The following is a 25120-nucleotide window of genomic DNA, read 5'->3' as shown; positions in this document are numbered from 1 at the left end:
CCCCAAGGAAATTATAGTATACTGTACATTACATAAAATTGAGTTAATAGGACAGATGTGTTATAGCACATGGGGCCGGATGTAATGGCTTGCGAGACTCATACATTTTTTTTAAAGCAGCAAACGTTTACAAGGCAAAACCAACCACTAAACATCTACTGCTTTAAAAAAACGTACGAGTTCATCCGGAGTCTAGGAGCTCCGGCTGTCTTGCACCCATTACATCTGACCCATAGTAAGCAATCAGATTTTAGATTTAGTCTAGTCTCTTAATTAGACTAATAAGGTTACAATTGATTGGTTACCATATTAATAAATTATATCTTTCATGATTATTGAAAAATAATTAATTTTAGGCATGTTTTATGTGATATTTTTTTAAATATACATCTTTTAACAAAAATAAAAAATACTCATATAACACTATAGAAAAGTTATTTACTTTTCTACCTAATAATTCAGTGCAAACATCCAATAGAGTGATACCAAATAAATATATATGGTCTATACTTTCCAATTCCTTATAACATTTAAGAGAGTATCCTATTAGCCGTGCTAATTTTTTGAAAAGCCATTTTTTTTGTGATTTTTGCCCAATGGTCATTATTGGGCTATCCAATTATAGCCCTTTTTTTTAAATAAGAAAAATTACTCCTTTTCATGCCAAAACACATAGGGTCCGTAAAAATCCTTGGACCTAGGTGCTTCTGCAGTCGAGATCGCGGAAAGTTTGCTTACTTTTTGGGGATTTGATTTTGCTGCCTAAAACAGACAAAACGAAATCCCCAATAAGTGCTGGCATTGGGGCTAAAGGATAGCCACAGGTGAGTCAATTAGCTGTGGTTAATTGGAAACCACCCATAATTTATTCCATGAGCAATATACTTCTATTTAATGGTCATCAATTTACTTTCAAGACATACTGATGGTGATGAGAGGTTTCAATCTCCTTGACAAACACATATCAGATAATGCTGCATTAAGCTCATAGTTGTCAAAATTCTGGGACTCCAGGAGATCCTGGAGTGGGAAGGTGGGCAATTGCAGAGGGCGTGAATCGGACCATGATAGCTCCCACTACAAAATGCCATGATTCACAGCATTTTGCTGCAGCGGGTGGAGTCATGATGGTTTGATCCTGTCACCACAGCCATACCTATTTCACTGGAGAAGTGTATGGAATGCAGGAGGAGTATTTATCCCTGAAATTCTGGAGTCTCTTAGACAAATACCGGGTAGGGTAGGCAAATAACTAGAACTTTGTGGACCCCATAGAAACATTTTGAAGGGACACCTGTCTATGCAGCCCTCTTCCAGAGTAGGCATGCCTAGTGGGAGTGTGCCCACTACCGTCTATTATTTTGACTTCCTCAATTTTCTTCATCATCATCACATCCCCACATCATCATCGTCATTACCGTATATTTTAATATACAACATAAATAATGCCCAAAGTTAATTGTATAACCCATAGTAGTGACTAGTGACATTAAGTTAGTTGAGGCAGAGCCTCTCCTGTCATGCTCCAGTGTACTCCAGAGTTTTGACTATAAGAATGATATGAAAAATTCTAAGATATTATAAATACCTTCTTTGTATTATTCTAATCCTTTATATAGTCACGTCACATCTCTGATCAGAACTCCCCAAATTTCCAACAGTATATACTGCTGCACCTTTGTGTAATGGTCACATGAACCTTCAGGTTCATATATGTGTATGTAAATTTGTCTCTGATTCTAGTCAGTGCCTTCCCTACCATTTACCTCACCACACGTCACTGGAAGTGACCTAGTTCAAATAATGTCCCATAGCGGTGTCCTAGTTTGTTTTATTCACCGTTGTAATGCCCCCCATGTATAGTCTGCTCCACAGTAAACCAGGTATCTCTCGCAGAATCCGAGAGTGTAGGCAAGAATGCCTTTCCTTATGCACTTGTGCCTCATCAATTGGTGCTTATGTAAGCAAGTCAGTACCAGTGGAGAGACACGGAGGATTTACCAGCAGACTCAACCTCAGGCCACGTCTGTGGAATGCCTGGATTGTCTCTCCAGGCAGCATTTAGCACTAATGCTGGTGTGCAATGGGTTCAGTGGAGAGCCACCAAAGCTTCCGGGCTTCATAGAAGTGGCAACCCCTGCACACAATATAGTTAAGCCGCTGGGAAAGTATGATTAAGCTAGCATACAAAATAATGCAATAGGAAAGTATGTCACTTCATTGCCATGTACCACATAATGATCTTTTTAGAACTGTCCATCAACCATAAAATTGACAATCAATAGAGTCAAAACTACAGAATTCAAAGAAAAGTTACTTTTATTGTCCATCTGAAACTCATCTGCTCCTGACGCGTATTGTTGGTACTGTCAGCATTCTCCAACAAAAGAATGTCAGTGCCTACCTTTAATTGATGTAAAACACATTCATGGTATTAATCTTGCAGGACTGCACATTAAAGCAACAATAATATCAGAGAATCTAGTGGGTACAGATGCTTTTGTGAAATTCATAAGCAGAACCAAGACACAAATTAGGCAAGTCATGATAAATGCTTTGAGATCCGTGTGCTTAAACAGATTAAGTGCTGTGATTTTTCTTTTGAAAGTGATTTTTTTGTTAATTCTGTACATAGTTTTGGCATTAAAAGTGTTTGAACAGCTTAATAAAAGTGTCTTTATCATGTGAAAAAAGGTGAAAATAAATAGAATGTGAAGTTAAATCATGTTGGGGTTCATTTAAGTCGCAGGCCTGTTTTAGAAATGTAAACTGATTTTTATGATGCTGATAATCACAAACATTTACAGTGTTAAAAAAAGCAGCACCAGCAATCGTAGCCTGGGCTGGTTGCATCAAATTGCAACGGGGGCGGGGTTGTGTAGAGAGACATTCTTCTTGCAATAGCCATAACGAACAAACTATGACTGGCTGGGCAGGTCACACAGCAAGGGGTTCCCCTATTACAATGTCACCCTTTCCCGGCTATTACAGTGTAGGGCTGAAACCTCAAGGGGAAAAAATGCGGGCACCTCATGTTAGGAAAATCTACCCTGTCCATATACCCCTACCAGTGGGTATCGGTTTAATAAACAGAAAAATATCAGAAATTAGCATATACTTATATATTATTATTATTATTATTACCAGCTATTTATATAGCGCACACATATTCCGCAGCGCTGTACAGAGAATATTTGGTCATTCAAATCAGTCCCTGCCCCAGTGGAGCATACAATCTATATTCCCTACCACATATACACACACACATTCATGTTAGGGTTAATTTTTGTTGGGAGCCAATAAACCTACCAGTATATTTTTGGATTGTGGGAGGAAACAGGAGTACCCGGAGGAAACTTACGCAAGTACGGGGAGAATATACAAACTCCACACAGTTAGGTCTGTGGTGGGAATTGAACCCATGACCTCAGTGCTGTTAAGCAATAATGCTAACCATTACACCGTCCATGCTGCCCCAACTATATGACTATAAGTCTCAGCCAGCCCATGCAGCATGCTCCTGAGGAAGCTGGGTTAAGTATACCAGCGAAACGCGTTGATCTATCTCCACTTACCTGTTTGGACCCCACCACTATCACTGGCATTTATTGGTCACTCCTATGCAAAATTTGGGATATTTCCATTGCAGTATCCACCGTTTTTGGCCTATCCGTATCTCCTATCTAGGACAAGTTCATCAACTGCTAACAAGGTGGACATTATCTGCATCTGGATCACTGGTAAAAACCTCATGATTGCAAGTATCGGATTTATGGCAAACAACCGATGATTGATGGTCTTACCCAGTGGCACTAGCCCTTTCTGAGTGAATCCTAGGCAGCAATGTGGAATTGTAATCAGTGATACTAATTACTCCATACAGGCATTAATGTGGCAAACTTTTAACTATTTTACTACATTTTACTAATATATGTTTTTAATAAATAAGTTTATTCTAAACAAGTCTTTCTTATATACAAATTTACTTTATTCTCTTGATTAGCCAGCGCTGGTCATTTTTCCTTTTTTGTTTACCATGTTTTATGAAGGCCCAGCGCCAGAGTCTCCCCAGCATATTGTATAGATAGTTCTGGAGCCACCAGTATCTCTTGTGTGATTCAGAGCTCCGCGGTGGCCCCAGGAGTGGGGTGCCCAGCAATCCCAGGCGCATGGGGCTGCCACCCTCCATCTACACTGCTGCAAGGGCCACGCTCTCCATGCTGCTATCTTGGCCAGATATCGGGGACAGGGAAGGCACCCGGCCATTGTCCTTCTGGGGCTGCGCCCCCACTGCCAACACTCCCTGTGGGGATGCGGGACAGGAGACTTCAGCACATCACCATGGTGCAGGCTGCGGTGATCTGTGCCCCTGGAGGGGGCAGACAGATGTGTGTGGAGAGGAGCGGCGCAACACTGCCAGGGAGTGGGGAAAGTTTGACAAGGACAGAGCAGGGAGCTCCGAGGGGTGCAGCGGTCACAGGCTTCCGCCTCACTTGCTGCCAGGAAAGTTTTGCTGCCATCACAGTTACCAGCCCACACCCCACCATACCGCCTCAGCGCCCACAGCTGGTGTCCACACCAGCAGCACCCACATAAGCCCCGGCAGCAGCTGTAGTGAAAGTCTATCCTCCACTGTTATGTCCCGGCGCTCACTGTGCCCCTAACACACGCTGTCCCGTCTGCCGCCGCCGCGTCCTCCTCATTACACGGAGAGAGACCACCCCCCTTATCTCTCGGTGGGGTCCAACCCAGACTGGGCTCCCCCTGTGCTGCCAAGGTGCAAGGCACCAACGGTATGTGCCCTGCTTGACCCCCCTTAGTTAAACTTCTGATTGTATGCATTGTGTTGCAGCACTTAGAATAAGCATGTGAGTGCACTGTTTCCACAAGGTAGTTATTGTCTGCACTTTTTACATAAATGTGTCTATGACCGAACGGCAACAAAAGCCCTAACTGCCTTGCATCACGCCCAGTCACAGAATGGCATATAGGTCACAGGGGACCTAGTCAAATAGTGGATTCCTGCTTACCATCAGTAACAGCCTGTTACTGACTCCACCCCCTGCGCAGTGGGCGGGTACTATGCTGCCACCACCAGAATGCTCCTTGCTGTGGTGTCTGGAACCACGGTTTTTGTCAGGCTCCTACTGCCGGCACCTGAAAACCGCTTGCTGCTGTGTATGCGTCGTACCACTTGCCACACCTCCTGTCTGGCATCAGTTGTCCCCAACTGGTCTTAGACCTAGACCAGATCCAGTATGGTAGCCTGGCAGAGGGTAAACTTGGAGACGCTAGGTTTTCCTGGACAGACGGAGAACGGGGCTTTGTTTTGGCATAGCCCTGCAGGTTACAAGATGAAGCGGTCCTCTTGAGGCAAATGATGTTTATTTGCAATAGTTCTAAAGAGAATTTTCCCTATTGCTGGGGGAAACAGCATACAGCAAGATGTTCACAGCAGAAGGAAAATGGTATAATACACTTTTCATAGGGTAGCAGCTCTCCTTTTATCTTACCCCAATACACATACCACAGGGGGTAAGCCTACCCTGAGTCTTTTCCATCCAATCAGGATATCTTACAAAATATAAATAAATAAATAAATTACATTTTAAAAGGATATAACTGCAAAAAAGCAATTTCTTCCTTCCTGTCACATGTTTGGTGTCATTTAAACTGCATCCTTTACCACCTGGCAGTTTACATTTCGCCTTTGATACATTTATCACATAGCTTCAAAATATGGTTTGTATTTGATTTCTCAAACAAATGTTCCTGTCTCTTTCACATCTCCATGCAAACCCAGTTTTGGCTTATCACACAACAGGAGATGCTGAAAGCACCCACACTCTGCTCTCCAGACCTTAGTTTGTATTTCAAAGAAAATGTTTGGACACCTAAAGGCCTGCTTATCGACACCTATCCCCTGCTAGAGCTAGGACAATTAACATACTGTATGACTTGCTATGTACAAGTTGCTGAAGAACAATAGTCAAAGGCTTTTAGACACAAAATAACTCATACTTTTCTCATAAGTGCTTTGTCCATGCAGTTCTATAACTGTGCAGTCCATCATTCTCCAACTGCGCACTGTGCAGGGATACAACATATAACACATTATTAAATATGCATTTATAGAACATAGCACTAAGCGCCAATTCGTCTATTTAAAAATGGCGCAGAGGATGGAGGGTTTACCCCTTATGTGTCATGGCTGCCATTGTCCATGTGGCCGGCCACACTACCCCCCCTTCCCCCATTCAAGCGGGAAAACCAGGGAGCCATGTTCTAACGATTTTGCTCCTGGTCCCGCAGTCTCTTGAGATGAAGGTGACGCTACCTGGGGGGTTTAAGCTCCAACCTAGACAGTCCATCCATGTTGCAGTGGGTCTTTCTTCATGGGTACACAATGTTCAAATAGTCCGCATGAAGTCCAAGTCTCCACCACAACAGTCTGTCAATTTTCCCCAAGGAAGTTTGCAATCACCTAACAGGTGGGTGGTAAGTCACCAAGGTGGGGGGGCCTGTTGCACCAGTAGTGCTGTGAGTCCAATGTACACACCAGTGCCACCCATAGTGTCCCAACTGTGGCATACTTCACCTCCCACCATAGCATTATTCTCCTCAAACAGGCCACAGGGTGCTCCTGGCCATATGGCTCCTCCTGGCTCAGTACTGCTCCCAGTCTGTGCAGTGGTGCAGCAGTTCATACCAGAATGTCCTGGTCAACTATGTGCACCATCCGAACTGGAACAGGTACCAGAGCCTCTTTCAATGACTGGAATCCCAACACACAAGCGGGTGCAAAGTCCACTGACTTGGGAACGTCCTTCTTAGTCATCTCAGTAAGGGGGTTCACTACAGAACTAAAGTCAGTTCCAACATGTCCTTAGGGCTTTACAGGTTCTAAGGTCAGTACCTGTCCAAGTGATGTGGGCCAGGGACAGCCTCTGGTTGCCTCTGGTTTGGGCCTACCCCTGTCTCCTCCCACACGGTGCTCCAGGCACTGCACCTCTGTCATTCCTATCTGGCATCTGTCTGTACTAGCTGTCAGACCAGCCCTCCAATCCTCCTCTGTTGACCTATGACTTGGGAAACCTACCCTTTCACCTAAGTCTGCTCTTACCTCCTTGTCCGCTACCTGTATCACAGAGATGGCGGCCAGACCACCAGCCTCTGGATCCTGTTTGGCATCTACTACATGGAGGCTGCGTGTCTTCACCGATCTACTGCGCATGTCCACAGCAACTTGCTGTAAGGGTTCTCCTATAGGCAGAGGGCCAGAGACAACACAAACGTTCGAGTGCCCCACCTGCCAACCCATGGCACCAGCCTTACAGTTGGACTGGGTGTCATCCGACATTCCAGAGCAGGGTAAGCTCTGTGTCAGGCACTTCAGGGTACAGTCTACCTCCGGTGGCTGTCCAAAGGGGTTTCGTGAGCAACTGACACCGGTTGTGCAGGAAAGCTCCCTGGTGTGACCAGTTGGACACGTTTCCTATCTGGTCTATGCCCTCCCACTTTCCTGGCTACCCTGTACCTTAACCCTTCCCGCCAGGCCACAATTCCTGCCCCCACCCTGTCATTGCCGCTGCCAGCTTGGCGCCTCATGCCTTCCAGTGATGGGTTAGAGGAATGCAATAAAAGATGCAAAAAAGTAATAAGAGCAGCTAAAATTGCAAATGAAAAGCAAATCGCTATAGAGAGTAAAACCAATCCTAAAAAGTTTTATAAATATATAAACAGTAAAAGGTTGAAGAAGGAGAATGTGGGCCCATTAAAAGATTAATTGGGAGCTTTGATAAACAATGACAAATTAAAAGCAAAAATATTGAACAATTTTTTCCCTCAGTATTCACCAGGGAGGATGCGCAGGTGAAAGTAGTGCTTAACGATAGTGAAGGTAATGACTCTTGGCTAGATACTTGTTTAAGTGAGGAAGTAGTCTTGGAGAGACTAAGCAAAATAAAGATTAATAAATCACCAGGCCCAGACGGTTTTCATCCGAGGGTTATTATGGATCTTAGGTAAAAGCTAGCAAAACCCCTATACTTGATTTTCAATAGTTTAATTAGATCAGGCATGGTACCAAAGGATTGGCGCATAGCTGAGGTAGTGCCTTTATTTAAAAAGGGAACTAAAAATAATCCTGGAAACTATAGACCAGTTAGTCTAACCTCTATAGTGGGTAAAATATTAGAAGGCATTTTGAGGGATAGCATGGAGGATCACCTACGGGCTACTAAGTTTATTAGCAAAAGTCAGCATGGGTTTGTAAGGAAGAGATCATGTCAAACCAGCTTAATTAGCTTCTACATGGAAGTGAGCGAGAATCTTGACCAGGGAAAAGCAGTGGACGTGGTGTATTTGTATTTTGCGAAAGCCTACGATACAGTGTCTCACAGGAGACTGAGCAACAAATTAAGGGACCTTGGCCTAGGAAATACTATTTGTACATGGATAGGTAATTGGCTGGATAACAGGGTACAATGAGTAGTGGTCAATGGGATGTTCTCCAGCTGGGCACCAGTAGTCAGCGAAATACCACAAGGGTCCGTTCCTGGCCCACTGCTGTTCAAAATATTTATCAATGATCTAGGAATAGGCTTGGAAAGCACAGTGTCAATCTTTGCAGACGATACGAAACTGTGTAAGGTAATTGTGGCCTGGTCTACCACTGCTATGCAGATGATACACAACTGTACTTGTCCTTTGCTCCGGGCACTGATAACCCAATAGCAACCCTAAATGGCTGTCTAGCTGAACTACTGGAGTGGATGAGCGCCAGTTGGCTGCGACTGAACCCAGATAAAACAGAGGTCCTTATGATACGACCGCAACATCAAAGGACAAGACTGCAGCATAGCCAACCAACTGGACTTACACTCGGAGATTCAGAATTACAGACCAGTGATCGTGTGCGGAATCTTGGCGTTGTCCTGGATGGTGGCTTGACACTTAAACATCAGATATCAGCCACAATCAAATCCTCATTCTTTCACCTGAGGAACATAGCCAGAATCAAGCGCTTAATTCCCTCAGATGATATGCCAAAAGTCATACATGCATTTGTATCATCTCGTTTAGACTACTGTAATGCCCTCTACCTTGGTCTACCAACAAAAGAATTGCAGCGCTTACAGCTGGTGCAAAACACAGCTGCCAGGCTATTAACCAACCAGCCCCGTTCTAGCCACATAACACCCATCCTCTACTCCCTTCACTGGCTGCCTGTACGATGGCGAATCATCTTCAAGATTGGCTTACTGAGTTTCAAAGCATTACATGACCAAGGCCCAAGGTACCTGAAACAGCTTCTGACCCCATACTGCCCCACTCGATTACTGCGATCTGTAGATGAAGGACTTTTAGCAGTACCTAGAATCTACCGTAATTCATCTGGGGTCGAGCTTTTAGTCATGCGGCTCTGACTCTATGGAACTCACTTCCCCACACAGTGCGAGAGGCCCCAACTATAGAATCCTTCAAAAGTAGACTCAAGACTTTTCTGTTTACTCAAGCATTTCCATAATGTCCCTTTTAGTGTCTTCATGCTTCTGTATTTTATGAAAATGTACTTAATTATTTTCTGTACTATATTATGCTATGTATCTGTTAAGCGCCCTGGGTCCTATTGGAGAAAGAGCGCTATATAAATAAAATTATTATTATTATTAATTAATTCAGAAACCGATGTGGAGTCTCTACAGAATGATTTAGTTAAACTGGAAATCTGGGCGTCTAAATGGAAAATGAGGTTCAATATAGAAAACTGCAAAGTTGTGCATTTTGGGACAAAAAACACACTTGCATCATACACTCTAGATGGAGAAAATATAGGGGTAACTATGGTGGAAAAAGATTTGGGGGTGCTCATAGATAATAGGCTTAATAACAGTACACAATGTCAATCTGCAGCAAAGAGGGCAAGTAAAGTGCTTGCATGCATAAAACAGGGCATTGAGACAAGGAACGAGGATGTAATCCAGCCATTGTACAAATCATTGATAGCCATTGTACAAATCATTGATACGTCTGCACCTGGAATATTGTGTTCAGTTCTGGGCACCATATTATAAAAAAGATATCAGGGAACTAAAAAGAGTTCAAAGGCGAGCTACTAAATTGATTAAAGGGTTAGAGTTGCTGGAATACGAGGAGAGGCTTACTAGGCTAAATATGTACACACTAGAAAAGAGGAGACTCAGAGGAAACATTATTAATGTGTTCAAATATGTAAAGGGTCATTACAAGGAGCTAGCAGCGGATTTGTTTATTAAAAGAACTCTGCATAGGATGCGTGGGCACTCGCAGACGCTAGAAGAGAGAAATTTCCTTACACAACGTAGGAAAGGGTTCTTCACGGTAAGAGCAATAAAGATTTGGAACTCACTGCCGGAGAAGGTAATAATGGCAGACTCTGTAAATGCATTTAAAAACAAATTGGACAAATTTCTAACTGAAAAACGTATCCATGGCTATAGCATTTAACATATTGACATTAAAATGATCTGGGAGTGGTAGGAATCATTGCTGTCAATCGGTACTAAACCATTCATTTATCAGGCACATTATAACATGAACAGATTAACGCAGAATACAGGTTGAACCCGATGGGCATTTTGACTCTTTTCAACTTCACTGACTATGTAAATATGTAACTAGAGTTGAGCCTCCCTAAACTCTTGCCTGTGGCCCTCAATCTCTACTAAATTGGGACACTCTACAGGGGGATCTAGTTTGGGACTACTAGGGTCAGTTTGGTAGTGGTCAGTCACGAAAAGCTCAGTGTGGTTTCTCATACTTACCGCCGGAGTTGTCAACCACTAGGGTCAGGATCATCATTGGACACCCACACAGGATCAAACGAGCTGGAACCAACATCCTCTGCGTTGCTAGGGGACGTAGGCATATCAGAGGCAAAAGGCATGCGGTGTCGATGTGCTGATCTTGCCGCTGTAATCTTTTCCTCTGGGCTGGTTGATGCTGTGGTTGGCTGTGCTGGCCGTTGTCTAGCAGCTGTAGTCTTTTCCTCTGGGCTGTGCTGTGCTGAAGTAGCTGATGTCAATGGTTGTTATGGAACTTGACTCCAGGGAATGGCGCCAGCAAAAGTGGGGATGATCCCACCACCTGGATCATTTCCTAGGACCACATCAGTTAGGAGACCATCCATGATGGCAACTTCTCGCAATTCTGGTCCAGCTCCCCAGTCCAGGTAGACTCTTGCCATGGAAACCTCTTTCTCTGTTCCATCTGACAAGCCGACCTTGGCAGTGTGACCCTGCAATACTGCAGCAGGATCTATAATGTGGGGCTCACTACAGTGATTGAGGCCCCAGAGTCTCTTAAGCAAGGTTCCCACGTGGACCGGCTGCAGGTGCCTCTACATATTGTGTAGGGGCCGTTTGGCCATGCAGGTGACTCTCTCCGCAGAGTGCACCTGTTTCTTGCCACACTCCATCGTACTGACTGGCGGGGGAATAGTCTCTGTAGGCTCAACGCCACTCATTAAACAAGCGAGCCAGGCTTCAGCACTCGGATGTGGGACACGAGTTTGGGGTGTGGAACAGTTCATCCTCAGATGTCCAATTTTCCCACAGCCATAGCACTTTTTCCTCCAGTCGTGGCACTGATGGTCGCTGATCATGTGCATCGATGCTGTGGTGCTGTTGCTGGCCAAGAGCACCCAGGTTGGAAGATGCTTCTTTTGGGGGGTGATGAGCTGAAGAGGGGATTTCTCCTGGGGGTACAGTCCATTGGGGCTGGCTGCTGGTCGGGTGCTTCTGCCCTTGTGGCCGAATTGCCATACTTGTCGGCTAACTGGGCTGCCATCTTTAAGCTGGGTGGCTCCCAGTCTAGCACCCACTACTGGTGTGCACCTGCGATAGAACTGCTCCATGCAGATCAAATCGATCACTGCATCCCATGTAGTGGCTTTAGAATCCTTCACCCACTTCACCACGTACTGCTGCAGCTGGGTGGCGAACTGCTCATGGGTGCTGATAGGGTTCTTGGGCAAGTCCCGGAATTTTTCCTGTAGGACTCGGGAGTGATGAAGAATCACTGGAGGAGGGCCTTTGCGACTTCGTTGCAATCCCCACAGTCCTCTGTGGCCACTCCTCGATAGACCTCCAAGGCCTCTCCATGCAGAGTGAGCACAAGGTGTCTCACCCACTCTGACTTAGGTAAATCATGAAGTTTGCAAGTCCTTTCAAAAATTTGTAAATGTCCATCAATATCCCCATTACTGTCTGCAAACTTGGCAAACTTTATACGTCCCGATCTGCTTGCAGCAGCGGACAACAGCTCTCGGTGTACCACAGCCTGTGGTGCCCGCTCATCAAGCCACTTCTGGATGATAATCATGCGTTCTTGCTAGATTGCCCTTTCCCCCAATTCCGCTAGCCGATCCGCTAGGCTATCTGTGCCGCCCCCCCAGGGATGTTGGGATCCTGGCCCTGCTAGGTATTGCTGGGAAACATGGCTGCTGTGAGAGAGGGCAGGGCTTGTGGGTCTCACTGCTTCTATACAAAGGTCCACTGGTGGGACATCCTCTTTGATGCTGATGCCCTTAGCGCTCTCTACCTCCGCCCGGCGGGACTCCCCAAACCTCACGAATGCCACCTACATGACGCTTCTGGATGCATTGAAAGGGATATCCACACCCTTCTGCCGACACACAATCTCCAGATCATCCTTAGACATTTTGCTGAAGTCCGCCATCTTGTGCATTCTCCTATGCTGCAGTTACTCCTTTCCTGAGTAACTTGGCTTCTCCAATCAGGTGACCAAAAAAGCCGCCTGGGATTATCCCACCACTATGCCACCAATTACTGTGACTGGACGCCATCGAAAGCCCTCACCACTTCGCATCCAACCCAGTCACAGAATGGAATATAGTTCACACGGGACCTGGCCAAATAGGGGATTCCCACTTACCGTGAGTAACAGCCTGTTACTGACTCCACCCACTGCCGAGTGGGCGGGTACTATGCTGCCACCACCAGACGCCTCCTTGATGTGGAGTCTGGAACCACGGTTCTGGTCAGGCTCCAACCACTGGCACCTAAAAACCGCTTGCTGCTGTGTATGCATCGTACCACTTGCCACACCTCCTGTCTGGCATCAGCTGTCCACCACTGGTCATAGACCTAGACCAGATCCAGTATGGTAGCCTGACAGAGGGTAAACTTGGAGATGCTAGGTTTTCCTGGACAGATGAAGAATGGGGCTATGTTCGGCATACCCCTGCCCTGCAGGTCACAAGATGAAGCAGTCCTCTTGAGGCAAATGATGTTTGTTTGCAATAGTTCTAAAGAGAACTCTTCCCTATTGCTAAGGGAAACAGCATACAGCAAGATGTTCACAGCATGGTTTAATACACTTTTCATAGGGCAGCAGCCCTCCTTTTATCTTACCCCAATACACATACCACAGGGGGTAAGGATACCCTGAGTCTTTTCCATCCAATTAGGATATCCTAAATTAAAAATATAAATAAATAGATTACATTTTAAAAGGATATAACTGCAAAAAGCAATTTCCTCCTTCCTGGCAAACACATTTGGTGTCATTTAAACTGCATCCTTTACCACCGGGCAGTTTACAAATCACCTTTGATACATTTATCACATAGATTCAAAATATGGTTTGTATTTGATTTCTCGAACAAATGTTCCTGTCTCTTTCACATCTCCATGCAAACCCAGTTTTGGCTTATCACACAACAGGAGATGCTGAAAGCACCCACAGTTTGCTCTCCAGACCTTAGTTTGTATTTCAAAGAAAATGTTTGGCCACCATAAGGCCTGCTAATCGACACCTATCCCCTGCTGGAGCTAGTACAATTAAAATATGACTTGCTATGTACAAGTTGCTGAAGAACAATTGTCAAAGCCTTTTAGAAACAAAATAACTCATATTTTCTCATAAGTGCTTTGTCCATGCAGTTCTATAACTGTGTAGTCCATCATTCTCCAACTAAGCACTGCGCAGTGATATATCATATAACACATTATTAAACATGCATTTATAGAAGATGGCACTAAGTGCCAATTCGTCTATTTAAAAATGGCGCCGGGGATGGAGGGTTATGTGCCATGGCTGCCATTGTCCATTTGGCTGACGGGATCACCGGCCACAGTGTCCCACTATGAATGGCTCCCATTGTATGTACTATGCATCATTGCATGCTGTAATGTGGAAATAAAGAGGAATATCATCACCACAAATAAAATGTACTCTAGTGTGATATATTAGTTTTATACTATTTTGTAGTATACAGAATACAGATATAGCAAACTTTAACACTAAATAGCATGTGAGGCATCGATTGTTCATTTAAATGTTAGTAAATCTGTACGTGTAACTGTGTCCTTGCAATCAGTATTCTTGGTGTCCAGTTTATACAGTATATACAGTTAATCATAAATATGTCTTTCATGTCTCACAGAGATCAATGATCCCTATAGGCCTCTATGCTCCTCTTAAATTGGCATGGGATGTGCACAATGGTAGAAAATTTTAAAATGCACTAAAGTGGAAATAAGCACGTACAGACATACACAGTATCTAAGCACTCCTATAAACCACTTTTTTTTCCAGGAAATGTATTTGTAATTATAGTGGAATACAGCATTGACAAGCTAAACAATTGTGGAAATATCATGAAGGTGTGATTGTAATTAGCTTGCAAACATGGAGGACAGACTGAGATCACTGGAGGAGACAAGTAATTATGTAGAAGGACAATAAGAAGAAAGACATCTATTTAGTAAGCAATTTGCAGAAATAACAGATTAATTACAGATAACAGATCAAATAATGGGACAATTTGTCATTAAAGTCATGTTGGGCAGCACATCCAATAAAAGGCTGCCCTGGAAATGAAATTCTCCAGTCAAAACCTCCTTCAATGCTTGTTTATCATAGTGGTAAAGGTGTTGTTACTGGGTCTGCACATTCCAGGCTGCTGGTGAGGGATCAAAATTCCTCTCAAATAATACTGCATCACATCTTATAAGCTACAATTGCATAAGCCAACAGAAAGTCCTTTCTCCTAAAAAAACATAGGAGAAAGGACTTTTCTCAGCTTCATAAATAGACCCCTAAAGTTTTTATACCTGTGAAAGAACTTTGAAGTCCAGACATTAAATGGTAATCAAGGCCTAGAGATGTACAGTTTTTGACAAACGCTTTCAGTTTTATTGGTAAATCATCCTGTATACTATAAGGCTAACGCTGCTCCTCACCTCTATGGGGAAAATTCAAGTGTTTTGTGCACCGGCGACCACTAGACGGAGCAATTTAAGTATTGCTCCGTTCAGCCATGCACAGCCACTGGCACTGACATTACTGTTATGTTGTTCCATCATTTTGATGGGCTGGTAACCACTTTTGTTAATGATTATGTCAATTTCTTGTAAAAGAGGATGTAGAAATACATTTTGGGTAAAATGTTTCATAAATTGTTTACCTTCACATCTACCTTTCCACTAACACAGAAACGTCCTTTATTTGAGCTAGAAATTACTTGTTAGTTTCCTAGTGCTAGTGCCAAGTTATTGCATGATAAACTTTAAAGGAATTTTAAAGTGGACCAATTAACTGCAGATAAACATTTTTCACGATAAAACATATCAGTAACCTGCATCTAGTTTGGAGATTTGCAAAATACTTGTGAAATTCCATTTCCTGTCATTTATTTATTTATAGTTTCTTTATTAAAATAGTTAACACTTTAATTAACAGATGTCTCTGTTTACGGGAAACAACTGCTAGGAAACTGAAAAAGGAGACAAATGCAATACAAATATATTAATGTTTTTGAAAAGAATGATGGTTAAAATACAGGAAGCATTGGCGTTTCTATAATGGGTGCAGTGTGTGTGGTGCACACGGGCCCCTAAGTCCCGGGGGGCCCATACCGCACACACAGCACCCATTTCTCCTATACTTACCTTTCCGGAGTCCATCACTGACCGTGTGTGGACCCCCTCCTCTCCCGTAGCCGTCGCGCCGCTGCTAGTGCTCTAACCACTAGAGACTCTGGCACAGTGCTAGAGTCTACAGCGCATGCGCAGGTCTCCGAAAAAATGGTGTGGCGCCCATTTTTCGGAGTCCTGCGCATGCGTTGTAGACTCTGGCACTGTGCCAGAGTCTACAGCACTCAGAGCGCTAGCAGAGGCACGACGGCTACGGGAGAAGAGGGGGCACACACATGCACATGGGTCCCCTCCTCTCTAGAGACGCCCCTGACAGGAAGTATATATATATATATATAGCCCAGAAGTTCCCAAACTCTGACATTACTGTACAGGCTTTAAGGATATCCATGCTTAAGTCTAGATGGTCAAATCAAATTAGCTGAGGTACTAACAAAGCCACCTGTGCTCAAGCATGGATATCCCTAAAATCTGGACTGTAATGATGAAGTTTGGGAACCTCTGCCATAGCCTACTCACAACTGAATTTGACTTTAAGTGACTGGTTTTCTTTTGTGTATTTTAAGACATGTACTTATATCATTACACAGAGTTAGCTATTTCTTTGCTTTGCCCCTAAATTTAATATACAGTAGATATGATCACTGCACTGGATACAATAACATCCTGATAGTAGTTTTATGTCATATCTATAAAAATAAATTAAACCATCATCCTGATGATATGAAGGCATGGCTGTGAAGCAAAAACAGACGGCAACATAATAAAAACAATGTATTTAGAGATGCTATAAGGCATGTAGAAGCCTATAAAGCAGAGCTATTTGAAGGTTAAGAATTCCTTTAATGATGACATGTCTCATTTAGTCATTCGGTTTAAACAGAATACTTTTCAGTAATTTAACATATTTTTGTTTTTATTGGTACAGATATTGTGTGACAAAGAAATACTACGAGCTACAGACGCATTAAAGTGGGAAGACAAGGCTGCCTTGGAGAACTTTAAGAGCAATATTGCCCATGCCCGACTTCACAATCCACTCCGTTTATTTGTTAAACAGTCAGCTTTACAAAGACAACCTCAACTCTCTTATTTCGATACCACAGAACACTTTTGGAATTGGCTCTCCAATATTACCGATAACCAAGAGACCCTAGTACGAACTAAACGACGGCCCATCGTAAAAACGGGTAAATTCAAAAAGATGTTCGGCTGGGGAGATTTTCATTCAAATATTAAGACCGTCAAGTTGAACCTGCTCATCACAGGCAAAATTGTTGATCACGGAAATGGGACTTTCAGTGTTTATTTTCGCCATAATTCAACAGGACTGGGGAATGTCTCGGTCAGTCTTGTTCCACCTTCCAAAGTGGTGGAGTTTGAAACTTCTGCTCAGTCAACTCTGGAGAACAAGGATTCCAAGTCGTTTAATTGCAGGATTGAGTACGAGAAAACAGACAGGGCGAAGAAGACAGCATTGTGCAACTTTGATCCTGCTAAGATCTGTTACCAGGAGCAAACCCAGAGCCATGTGTCTTGGTTGTGTTCAAAACCCTTCAAAGTCATTTGCATCTATATTGCTTTTTTCAGCGTAGACTATAAACTGGTGCAAAAAGTTTGCCCTGATTATAATTATCATAGTGAGACTCCATATTTGTCCTCTGGTTGAAAAACAACTATAAGTTAAACTACAGTACTCCTTGAATGATTGGCAGGGAAATTCTATAAAAGATATTTTACGCTTCTTTAATGAACAATGTTTCTTTATCAGGTGGAAAAAAAGTAATTGTTACAGTGTTAGAATTGCATAATATGTTTTGGTTTAATAATGTTCAATTCTTTCTGTGATTTTCAAGTTATGAGGATGATACAATTCAGGGAGTGCCGAGGAGTTTGCATGACATGAGCAAAAATCTTGGGAATCTTGAGAATTTAACCAAGCTTTTTCCTTGAACGTATGAAGAGATACTGTATAATGCCAGGTTGCCAGACAGGAACAGGTAAATATCCCAATGTTCACTATAATTAGATTACATTTTGATGCCTAAAACTTTGGGGGATGAAACGGTATTGATTTTGTTTTGAACTATAGATGGGGCTATTTACTTAAAATGAACACATGTGCAGTGCAGTAACCCATCGCGACTTATCAGCAATTAGCTTTGACTGAGTTAGTAAAATATAGATGATATGGACCAATAATGATCCAGACTTGTAATTGGTAATGTGATATAGTGAATGAAAGTTTGCAGGCTATGTATGGATTAGTTTATTTCTGCATTCCTTTCTGCAACAAGATGGTTGTGATGATGGAACAAGTAAACCTTGTGTCTTTTCAGGAGCAGAACAGAGAAATGTAATGGACATTTCTTCTAATGTTAGGCTAGACACAAAAAAACGACTTTAGATATGGTGGGTAGGCAAAACTAAGATTACATGTACAAGAGCGATATATAGAGATGAGATTATGGGTCTATCTTTTTAGGAGTACCTGACTTTACAAAATGAATAGCACTCTTCAGACCTGAAACCTGTACCAACTAAAATATAGCGTACAACCTTAATCTAACAAACAGCCCAAATACACATAAAGGTGTAGGCAGTATTGAATCTGATCAAGCCACAAATGCAATAAAATGCAAGCCGTATATGAATTTATTTGAAGAAAAAAAAAAAAACAACAACACATTTACAACTGCAATGTCCCCTTCTTTTCACCACTTATTCCAAAAAGAGTATGACGTTAGCAGTGTTTTTTAAGAAAAAAAAGTAAAAAGACAGTAAATGAGGAAGGAGGGCCTAAGGGCATAATAGGCATATAATATGATTATTTGAAAAATATTGTTAAGTTGGCCTTAGGTTTAAAGTTCATTGTTCTTCAGCATATATATTTATTAAAACAAGAATCTGAGACTGGTCGCCAGAAGAAAAAAAAAAAAAGACATCCCACGAACCTTAGCCAGATTATAGATAGCCATTTGAGCTGATATTAAGTGGCAAGTACACATGTACTAACATTTACAAAAATAATATAAAAACATCTGTTAGTACACGTGTTTTATAGCCCCTGTAACCCATTAGCAATATAGATTAATTTTCATTGATTTTAAAATTGATAAAAATCTAGCACTTAGTACACTTCACATTTTTTAAACTGACTTTTAAACCTAAAACACAAGTTACTTTGCATGAAATATGTTTGTAACACTCACAATATTTTTAAAAAAGTGTCTGAAATTTATCACGAGAAGTTAATTGAGAAAGGGTGGACATGTTTTTTTCCTATGCACACCACCTGTATGTCTGGAGAACAGTACTCTGCTTTTTTTTTTTCAATGTACAGTATGTTCTTGTATGATTTCATTGTTTGGCCAATTGTATCTTTTACTGTACAGAACTGAAGAATATGTTGTAAAAAATATAATGATAATAACAAACAAATGAGAGGTGGATATTTAGAGTTTATACTGACTAACTACATATTTAAGGACACAAGTTTAGAAAAAAAATATAGTAGCTATTTAAAAAACTTTAGTCTGAAAAGGTCTCCACTTCACACTATGGGCCTGATTCAAAGATGGGAGCTGCTGTGTCTGCTCTTGTTTCTGTTGTCGGAGTCACCACTGAGATGATATGCAGATGCTATCAACCCTTTCCCTGGTGTCATTACCTGCTTCCCAATGTGCAAGGACTGAGACACGCACATTCAGTGTCACTGCACACTGTAATAATGCCAAGGTTGCTTTAGATGTCACCATCGGTGTGGTTTCTCCGACTATCTCTGGCCTACTGTGGTTCTGGCTGTGCATCTGGGAATGCTGTAGCTTGCATTGGCATGACCACAACACTCCCATTACATGCCCATTAAACTGATAATTTTTGCATTTAATTCTAGCTACCTTCTAGTCACCACCTAGGAAAACCCATCACTTTTCCACACCATTTCTGATTAACAAATAAGCAAAAAGCTTTCCAGTATATACTTTGTTTCAACAACTAATTGAAAGGCTTGTACACAAATGTATGCTCCCCATGGTGAACCACTAAAGTATAAAAATAAAGCTCTCAATTGCACCACTGAATTCACAATAAAGTGTACTTGTCACATATCCTACATGATAGAAGGCTAACACTGCTCTTCACCTCTGTGGTGCACTAGCAGCCACTTAGATGGCGCCCAACAGAGCAATTGATGTGTTGCTCCATTCAGGCGCACACACACACACACACACACACACACACACACACACACCAGCATAACCGCGCTCTGGCTCTCAGAAGTTCTAGTAACTAGTGTAGTTTGTACAGGCTGGTAACTAGTGTACAGTATAGAAGCCGATTCTGGCCTGCACCCAAAATCAACAATAATTCAGCCTATTACTTGGCAAAATCAACCTGGTTTTGCCCCTTTAAAAAAAAATCTCACTTCTTGATTCTCACACCTTATTACGTTCCCCTCAATGAGGCTAACATAAATATGAGCCCACTTATGCAGGTTTATTGAAAAACCATAAAAACACACAACTTCTACTTCCAGTATACTTCCTTCATTAATTTATACCTTTAAGTTTTTCTCCTAAAATACTGTTTGAATTAGTTTCATATACAGTATGTAGATAACAATCATGTGTTACAGGGTACACCATATCTGTCACAAACCTCTGTTTAAAGGATCTTATTATATTGGTCAAAAACTCAAAATGCACCTATAAATGGGTCTATGGGGGTTATTCAGAGTTGTTAGCAAAGCAAAAAAGTTAGCAATTGGACAAAACCATGTTGCACTGCAGGTGGGGCAGATGTAACATGTGCAGAGAGAGTTAGATTTGGGTGGGGTGTGTTCAAAATGAAATCTAAATTGCAGTGTAAAAATAAATCAGCCATTATTTACCCTGCACAGAACCAACATAACCCACCCAAATGTATCTCTCTCTGCACATGTTACAAATGTGTCCACATACACCTTTTATTTATCCAGCCATGTATGGCATGGCTTGGAATGTCATAGACTATGAGATTTAGCCATGCTTTGTGATTTTTCTTAATTTGCTTCTTTAATATGCTACTTTATACAAAATAAAAAAATACTACTTTATACAAAAATGTTAAAAAAAATTCACTCGCTACTCTTAGAAAAAAGCTTAGCCGTGCTATGCATGGTGTGCCAAATTGAGCAAAATAGAAAAGGTGTATATGGACTCATATGTACATCTGCCCTACCTGCTGTGCAACATGGTTTTGCCCAATTGCTCATTGTTTTGGTTTTCTAACAACCCTGAATAACCCCCAAAGTCCTTTCCCACTGGAAGGTGCACAATAATTTCCATTGTGTGGGACAGGGATTATATCACTTCAGAGCAGTTGGAAAAATCAGTCTCTTGGGATGCAGAAATGTTTTGTGTACCCACAGATAGAGCTGGCAATAACTCAAAATACACTGACTCATACATTTAATCCTATCCCGCAACATGAAATCTAACTTTTCCGCTTGTGCACGTTGATCCACACTTTGGTAGGAAGTTAGAACTATCCCATAATGAATCACCTTCCCCTTTTGGAAATGCACACTTTTACACCCCTAAACATGCTGCCATTTTGCCTGCATATCCTTTTAGTTCTCCAAAAGGTGGGCACATATTGGGCAAAGGTAGACATATGATTTGGAATGTGGCATAAATAAGCTTAAACTAGGATTGACATTTTTGGGGCTCAGCCAAGTCTCTTGAGAATGTATCTAGTCAATACACTAGGAACCAGTGCCATCACCATGAATAACAGATCTGCCTAACTTTGTGTAAGACGTACTGTAGATGCACATTAAAACTTAATGGAATAGGCAGGGGCCCATGCTTGACAGGCAGGTATAGCCATGCAACCAGGAAGGTGTGTCCAGCTTCTTTAGAGGACACATGACAGTGAGTGGCCATATTGCCATGCTTAAAACCCCCTCAGTGTCAGGACCTAGCCAATCATGGTCTTTAAAGCACATTCAACTGAGAATAGCAAGAAATTGGGAGCTTCATATTGTACAAGCAGTTTCCCTACAGTAGCAGCGTGTCCAAGCCGTATGAGGAGTGGGGCCTGATTCAGAGGTGTACGTACTGCCAATGTTAACATAGTGGAGCATTATTTCTTGCTACTGTGAATGGCAAAGTTGCACCAGTTGTGTCTGTACAGAGCTGCAGTTGTAATTTCAGGCAGGGCCGGATTAACAATGGGGAGGATGGAGCTGCAGCTCCAGGCCCCCCATTGAAAATAGGCCCACAGCGTCTCTTCAATGCAGCCAGCCAGTGCTGACAGGAGAAAATACTTTTCTCCTGTCATCACTGATCACTCAGCAACAGGAAAATGCCTTCATCCTGGCCAAATCTCCCCCTATCACCTCCGAACCTCCCGCGCCCCGCAGCTGTGCACAGCCAGTCCCCTCCCCTGGGTTGCCTAACAAACTTGCCTGAAGCCCTGCACTGAAAGCAAGGCAGATCAGAGTCGGACCCCGCGACGTGATAAGCTCCGCCCACAACGGCAATAAGCTCCGCCTCCTGGGTAGCCTGCAGCCGTGTTTTCTCACATTGCCTGAAGCTCTGCCCCCATGCTATCTAAACACTCTGCCCCTCGGCTGCTCCACTCCTTTTACATTGAGGCTGGAGCCACCCCTGCCTTCCCCTGGGAAGCCAGAAGCCCCGCCCATTGCCTGATTAGCTCCGCCCCCTGGAAGTTAGCAATGTGTCCCCTTGAGTATATCAGAACTACAACTTAGTGCTGCTCCTTCAGCTGTTGTCAGTCCTGGTCCTTCTACTTCTCTGTTGCTGCATACAGTTGTGTGGACTTGGAGAAGTATTCTGCAGCTGTTATCTGTCACTGGCTACAGAGCGAGGTACCTAATTACAATATTTAGTACTGGGCACTATAGAGGCATGGTTAGAGGCAGAGGCATAACAAGGGCAGGGCGAGCAGGGCCCGTGACAGACTCAGCAGAGGGAGGGCAGCACCGCCGGCCAGAGCAGTGTATATATGGCGGAGTGGAATGCTGCAGGCTGTTTGTTTACATAATGTATTACTGTATGTACTCTGCCACCCAGTGCTCACGAGCATCCGGGGTTGCCTGTGGGGTATGGATAGATGCCACTGAACTAATGGGAGTAGGGCTTTCCATAAGGAGGCAGGATGTAGCCCCCTCCCAGCCAGTAGAAGCCAGGTGGGGCTGAATTCAAGTAGCGGAACTTCGGAGACAGCGTATTGGGTGGGCACTCAGACACCAGGGAAGTTGCATACTAGTGTCTGCATAGTGGACGTGGGCTGGTGCTAGATTGGGGCTTAATGGGTAGTGGCTTGACATACGCTCCATACTTGCACAGTACAGTGGTGCAGGAAGGTAGCGCAGTACGGTCATGCAGGAAGGTAGTGCAGTGCCAGCGGCCGGGCTCCCGGCGACCAGCATACCGACAGCATGGCAAGCGCAAATGAGCCCCTTGCGGGCTCGCTGCGCTCGCCACGCTGCGGGCACGGTGGCTATCTATTCTCCCTCCAGGGGGCTCGTGGACCCCCACGAGGGAGAAAAAGTGTCAGTATGCCAGCTGTCGGGATTCCGGCGCCAGTATACTGTGCGCCGGGATCCCAACAGTCGGCAACCTGAAGACCACCCGCGCAGTACGGTGGTGCAGGAAGGTAGCGCAGTACTTTGGTGCAGGAAGGTAGAGCAGCATGGTGGTGCAGGAAGGTAGCGCAGTACTTTGGTGCAGGAAGGTAGAGCAGCATGGTGGTGCAGGAAGGTAGCGCAGTACTTTGGTGCAGGAAGGTAGAGCAGCACGGAGGTGCAGGAAGGTAGCCCAGTACTTTGGTGCAGGAAGGTAGCGCAGTATGGTGGTGCAGGAAGGTAGCGCAGTACGGTGGTGCAGTAAGGTAGCGCAGTACGGTGGTGCAGGAAGGTAGCGCAGTACGGTGGTGCAGGAAGGTAGAGCAGCATGGTGGTGCAGGAAGGTAGCGCAGCACTTTGGTGCAGGAAGGTAGCGCAGTACGGTGGTGCAGGAAGGTAGCGCAGTACGGTGGTGCAGGAAGGTAGGGCAGTACGGTAGTGCAGGAAGGTAGCACAGTACGGTGGTGCAGGAAGGTAGCGCAGTACGGTGGTGCAGGAAGGTAGCGCAGTACGGTGGTGCAGGAAGGTAGCGCAGTATGGTGGTGCAGGAAGGTAGCGCAGTACGGTGGTGCAGGAAGGTAGAGCAGCACGGTGGTGCGGGAAGGTAGCGCAGTGTGGTGGTGCGGGAAGGTAGCGCAGTGTGGTGGTGCGGGAAGGTAGCGCAGTAATGTGATGTGGGAAGGTAGCGCAGTAATGTTGTATGGGAAGGTAGTGCAGTAATGTGGTGTGGAAAGGTAGTGCAGTGTGGTGGTGTGGGAAGGTAGCGCAGTAATATGGTGTGGGAAGGTAGCGCAGTAATGTGGTGTGGGAAGGTAGCGCAGTGTGGTGGTGTGGGAAGGTAGCGCAGTGTGGTGGTGTGGGAAGGTAGCGCAAAGTGGTGGTGTGGGAAGGTAGCGCAAAGTGGTGGTGTGGGAAGGTAGCGCAGTAATGTGATGTGGAAGATAACGCAGTGTGGTGGTGTGGGAATGTAGCGCAGTAATGTGGTGTGGGAAGGTAGCACAGTAATGTGATGTGGGAAGGTAGTGCAGTGTGGTGGTGTGGGAAGGTAGTGCAGTGTGGTGGTGTGGGAAGGTAGTGCAGTGTGGTGGTGTGGGAAGGTAATGCAGTGTGGTGGTGTGGGAAGGTAATGCAGTGTGGTGGTGTGGGAATGTAGCGCAGTGTGGTGGTGTGGGAAGGTAGCGCAGTGTGGTGGTGTGGGAAGGTAGCGCAGGGTGGTGGTATGGGAAGGTAGTGCAGTAATGTGGTGTGGGAAGGTAGAGCAGTACGGTGGTGTGGGAAGGTAGCGCAGGTTAGGTGGTAAGGTAGAGTAGTACGGTGGTGTAGGAAGATAGCGCAGTACGGTGGGATGGTAAGGTTGCGCAGTAATCTGGAGTGGGGAGGTAGTGCAATACGGTGGTGTGGGAAGATTCTTAAATAGTGCAGCAAATTCCGTTGCGCTTTATAATTGTAGCGCAGTACGGTGGTTTAGGAAGGTAGCGCAGTATGGTGGTGTGGGAAATTAGTGCAGTAATCTGGTGAGGGAAGGTAGCACAGTAATGGTGGGAAT

General features: G+C 44.0%; 1 protein-coding gene across 1 annotated transcript in view; it reads left to right on the top strand.

Annotated features, from left to right (window-relative positions):
• Nucleotides 1-24626, top strand: part of NXPH2 (neurexophilin 2) — a 243198-nt gene extending 218572 nt beyond the window's left edge. Inside the window, exon 3 of the mRNA XM_063933726.1 lies at nt 16870-24626. Coding sequence (XP_063789796.1) covers nt 16870-17610 — 741 coding nt within the window. The 3' untranslated portion in view covers nt 17611-24626. The remainder of the gene's footprint in view (nt 1-16869) is intronic.
• The last annotated feature ends 494 nt before the right edge of the window (nt 24627-25120 follow it).

Source organism: Pseudophryne corroboree, chromosome 7 (genome assembly GCF_028390025.1).
Source record: "Pseudophryne corroboree isolate aPseCor3 chromosome 7, aPseCor3.hap2, whole genome shotgun sequence".
NCBI classification, from domain to species: Eukaryota; Metazoa; Chordata; class Amphibia; order Anura; family Myobatrachidae; genus Pseudophryne; species Pseudophryne corroboree.
The sequence above is the reverse complement of the archived record's forward strand: the minus strand, read 5'-3'. Positions and strand labels throughout refer to the sequence as shown.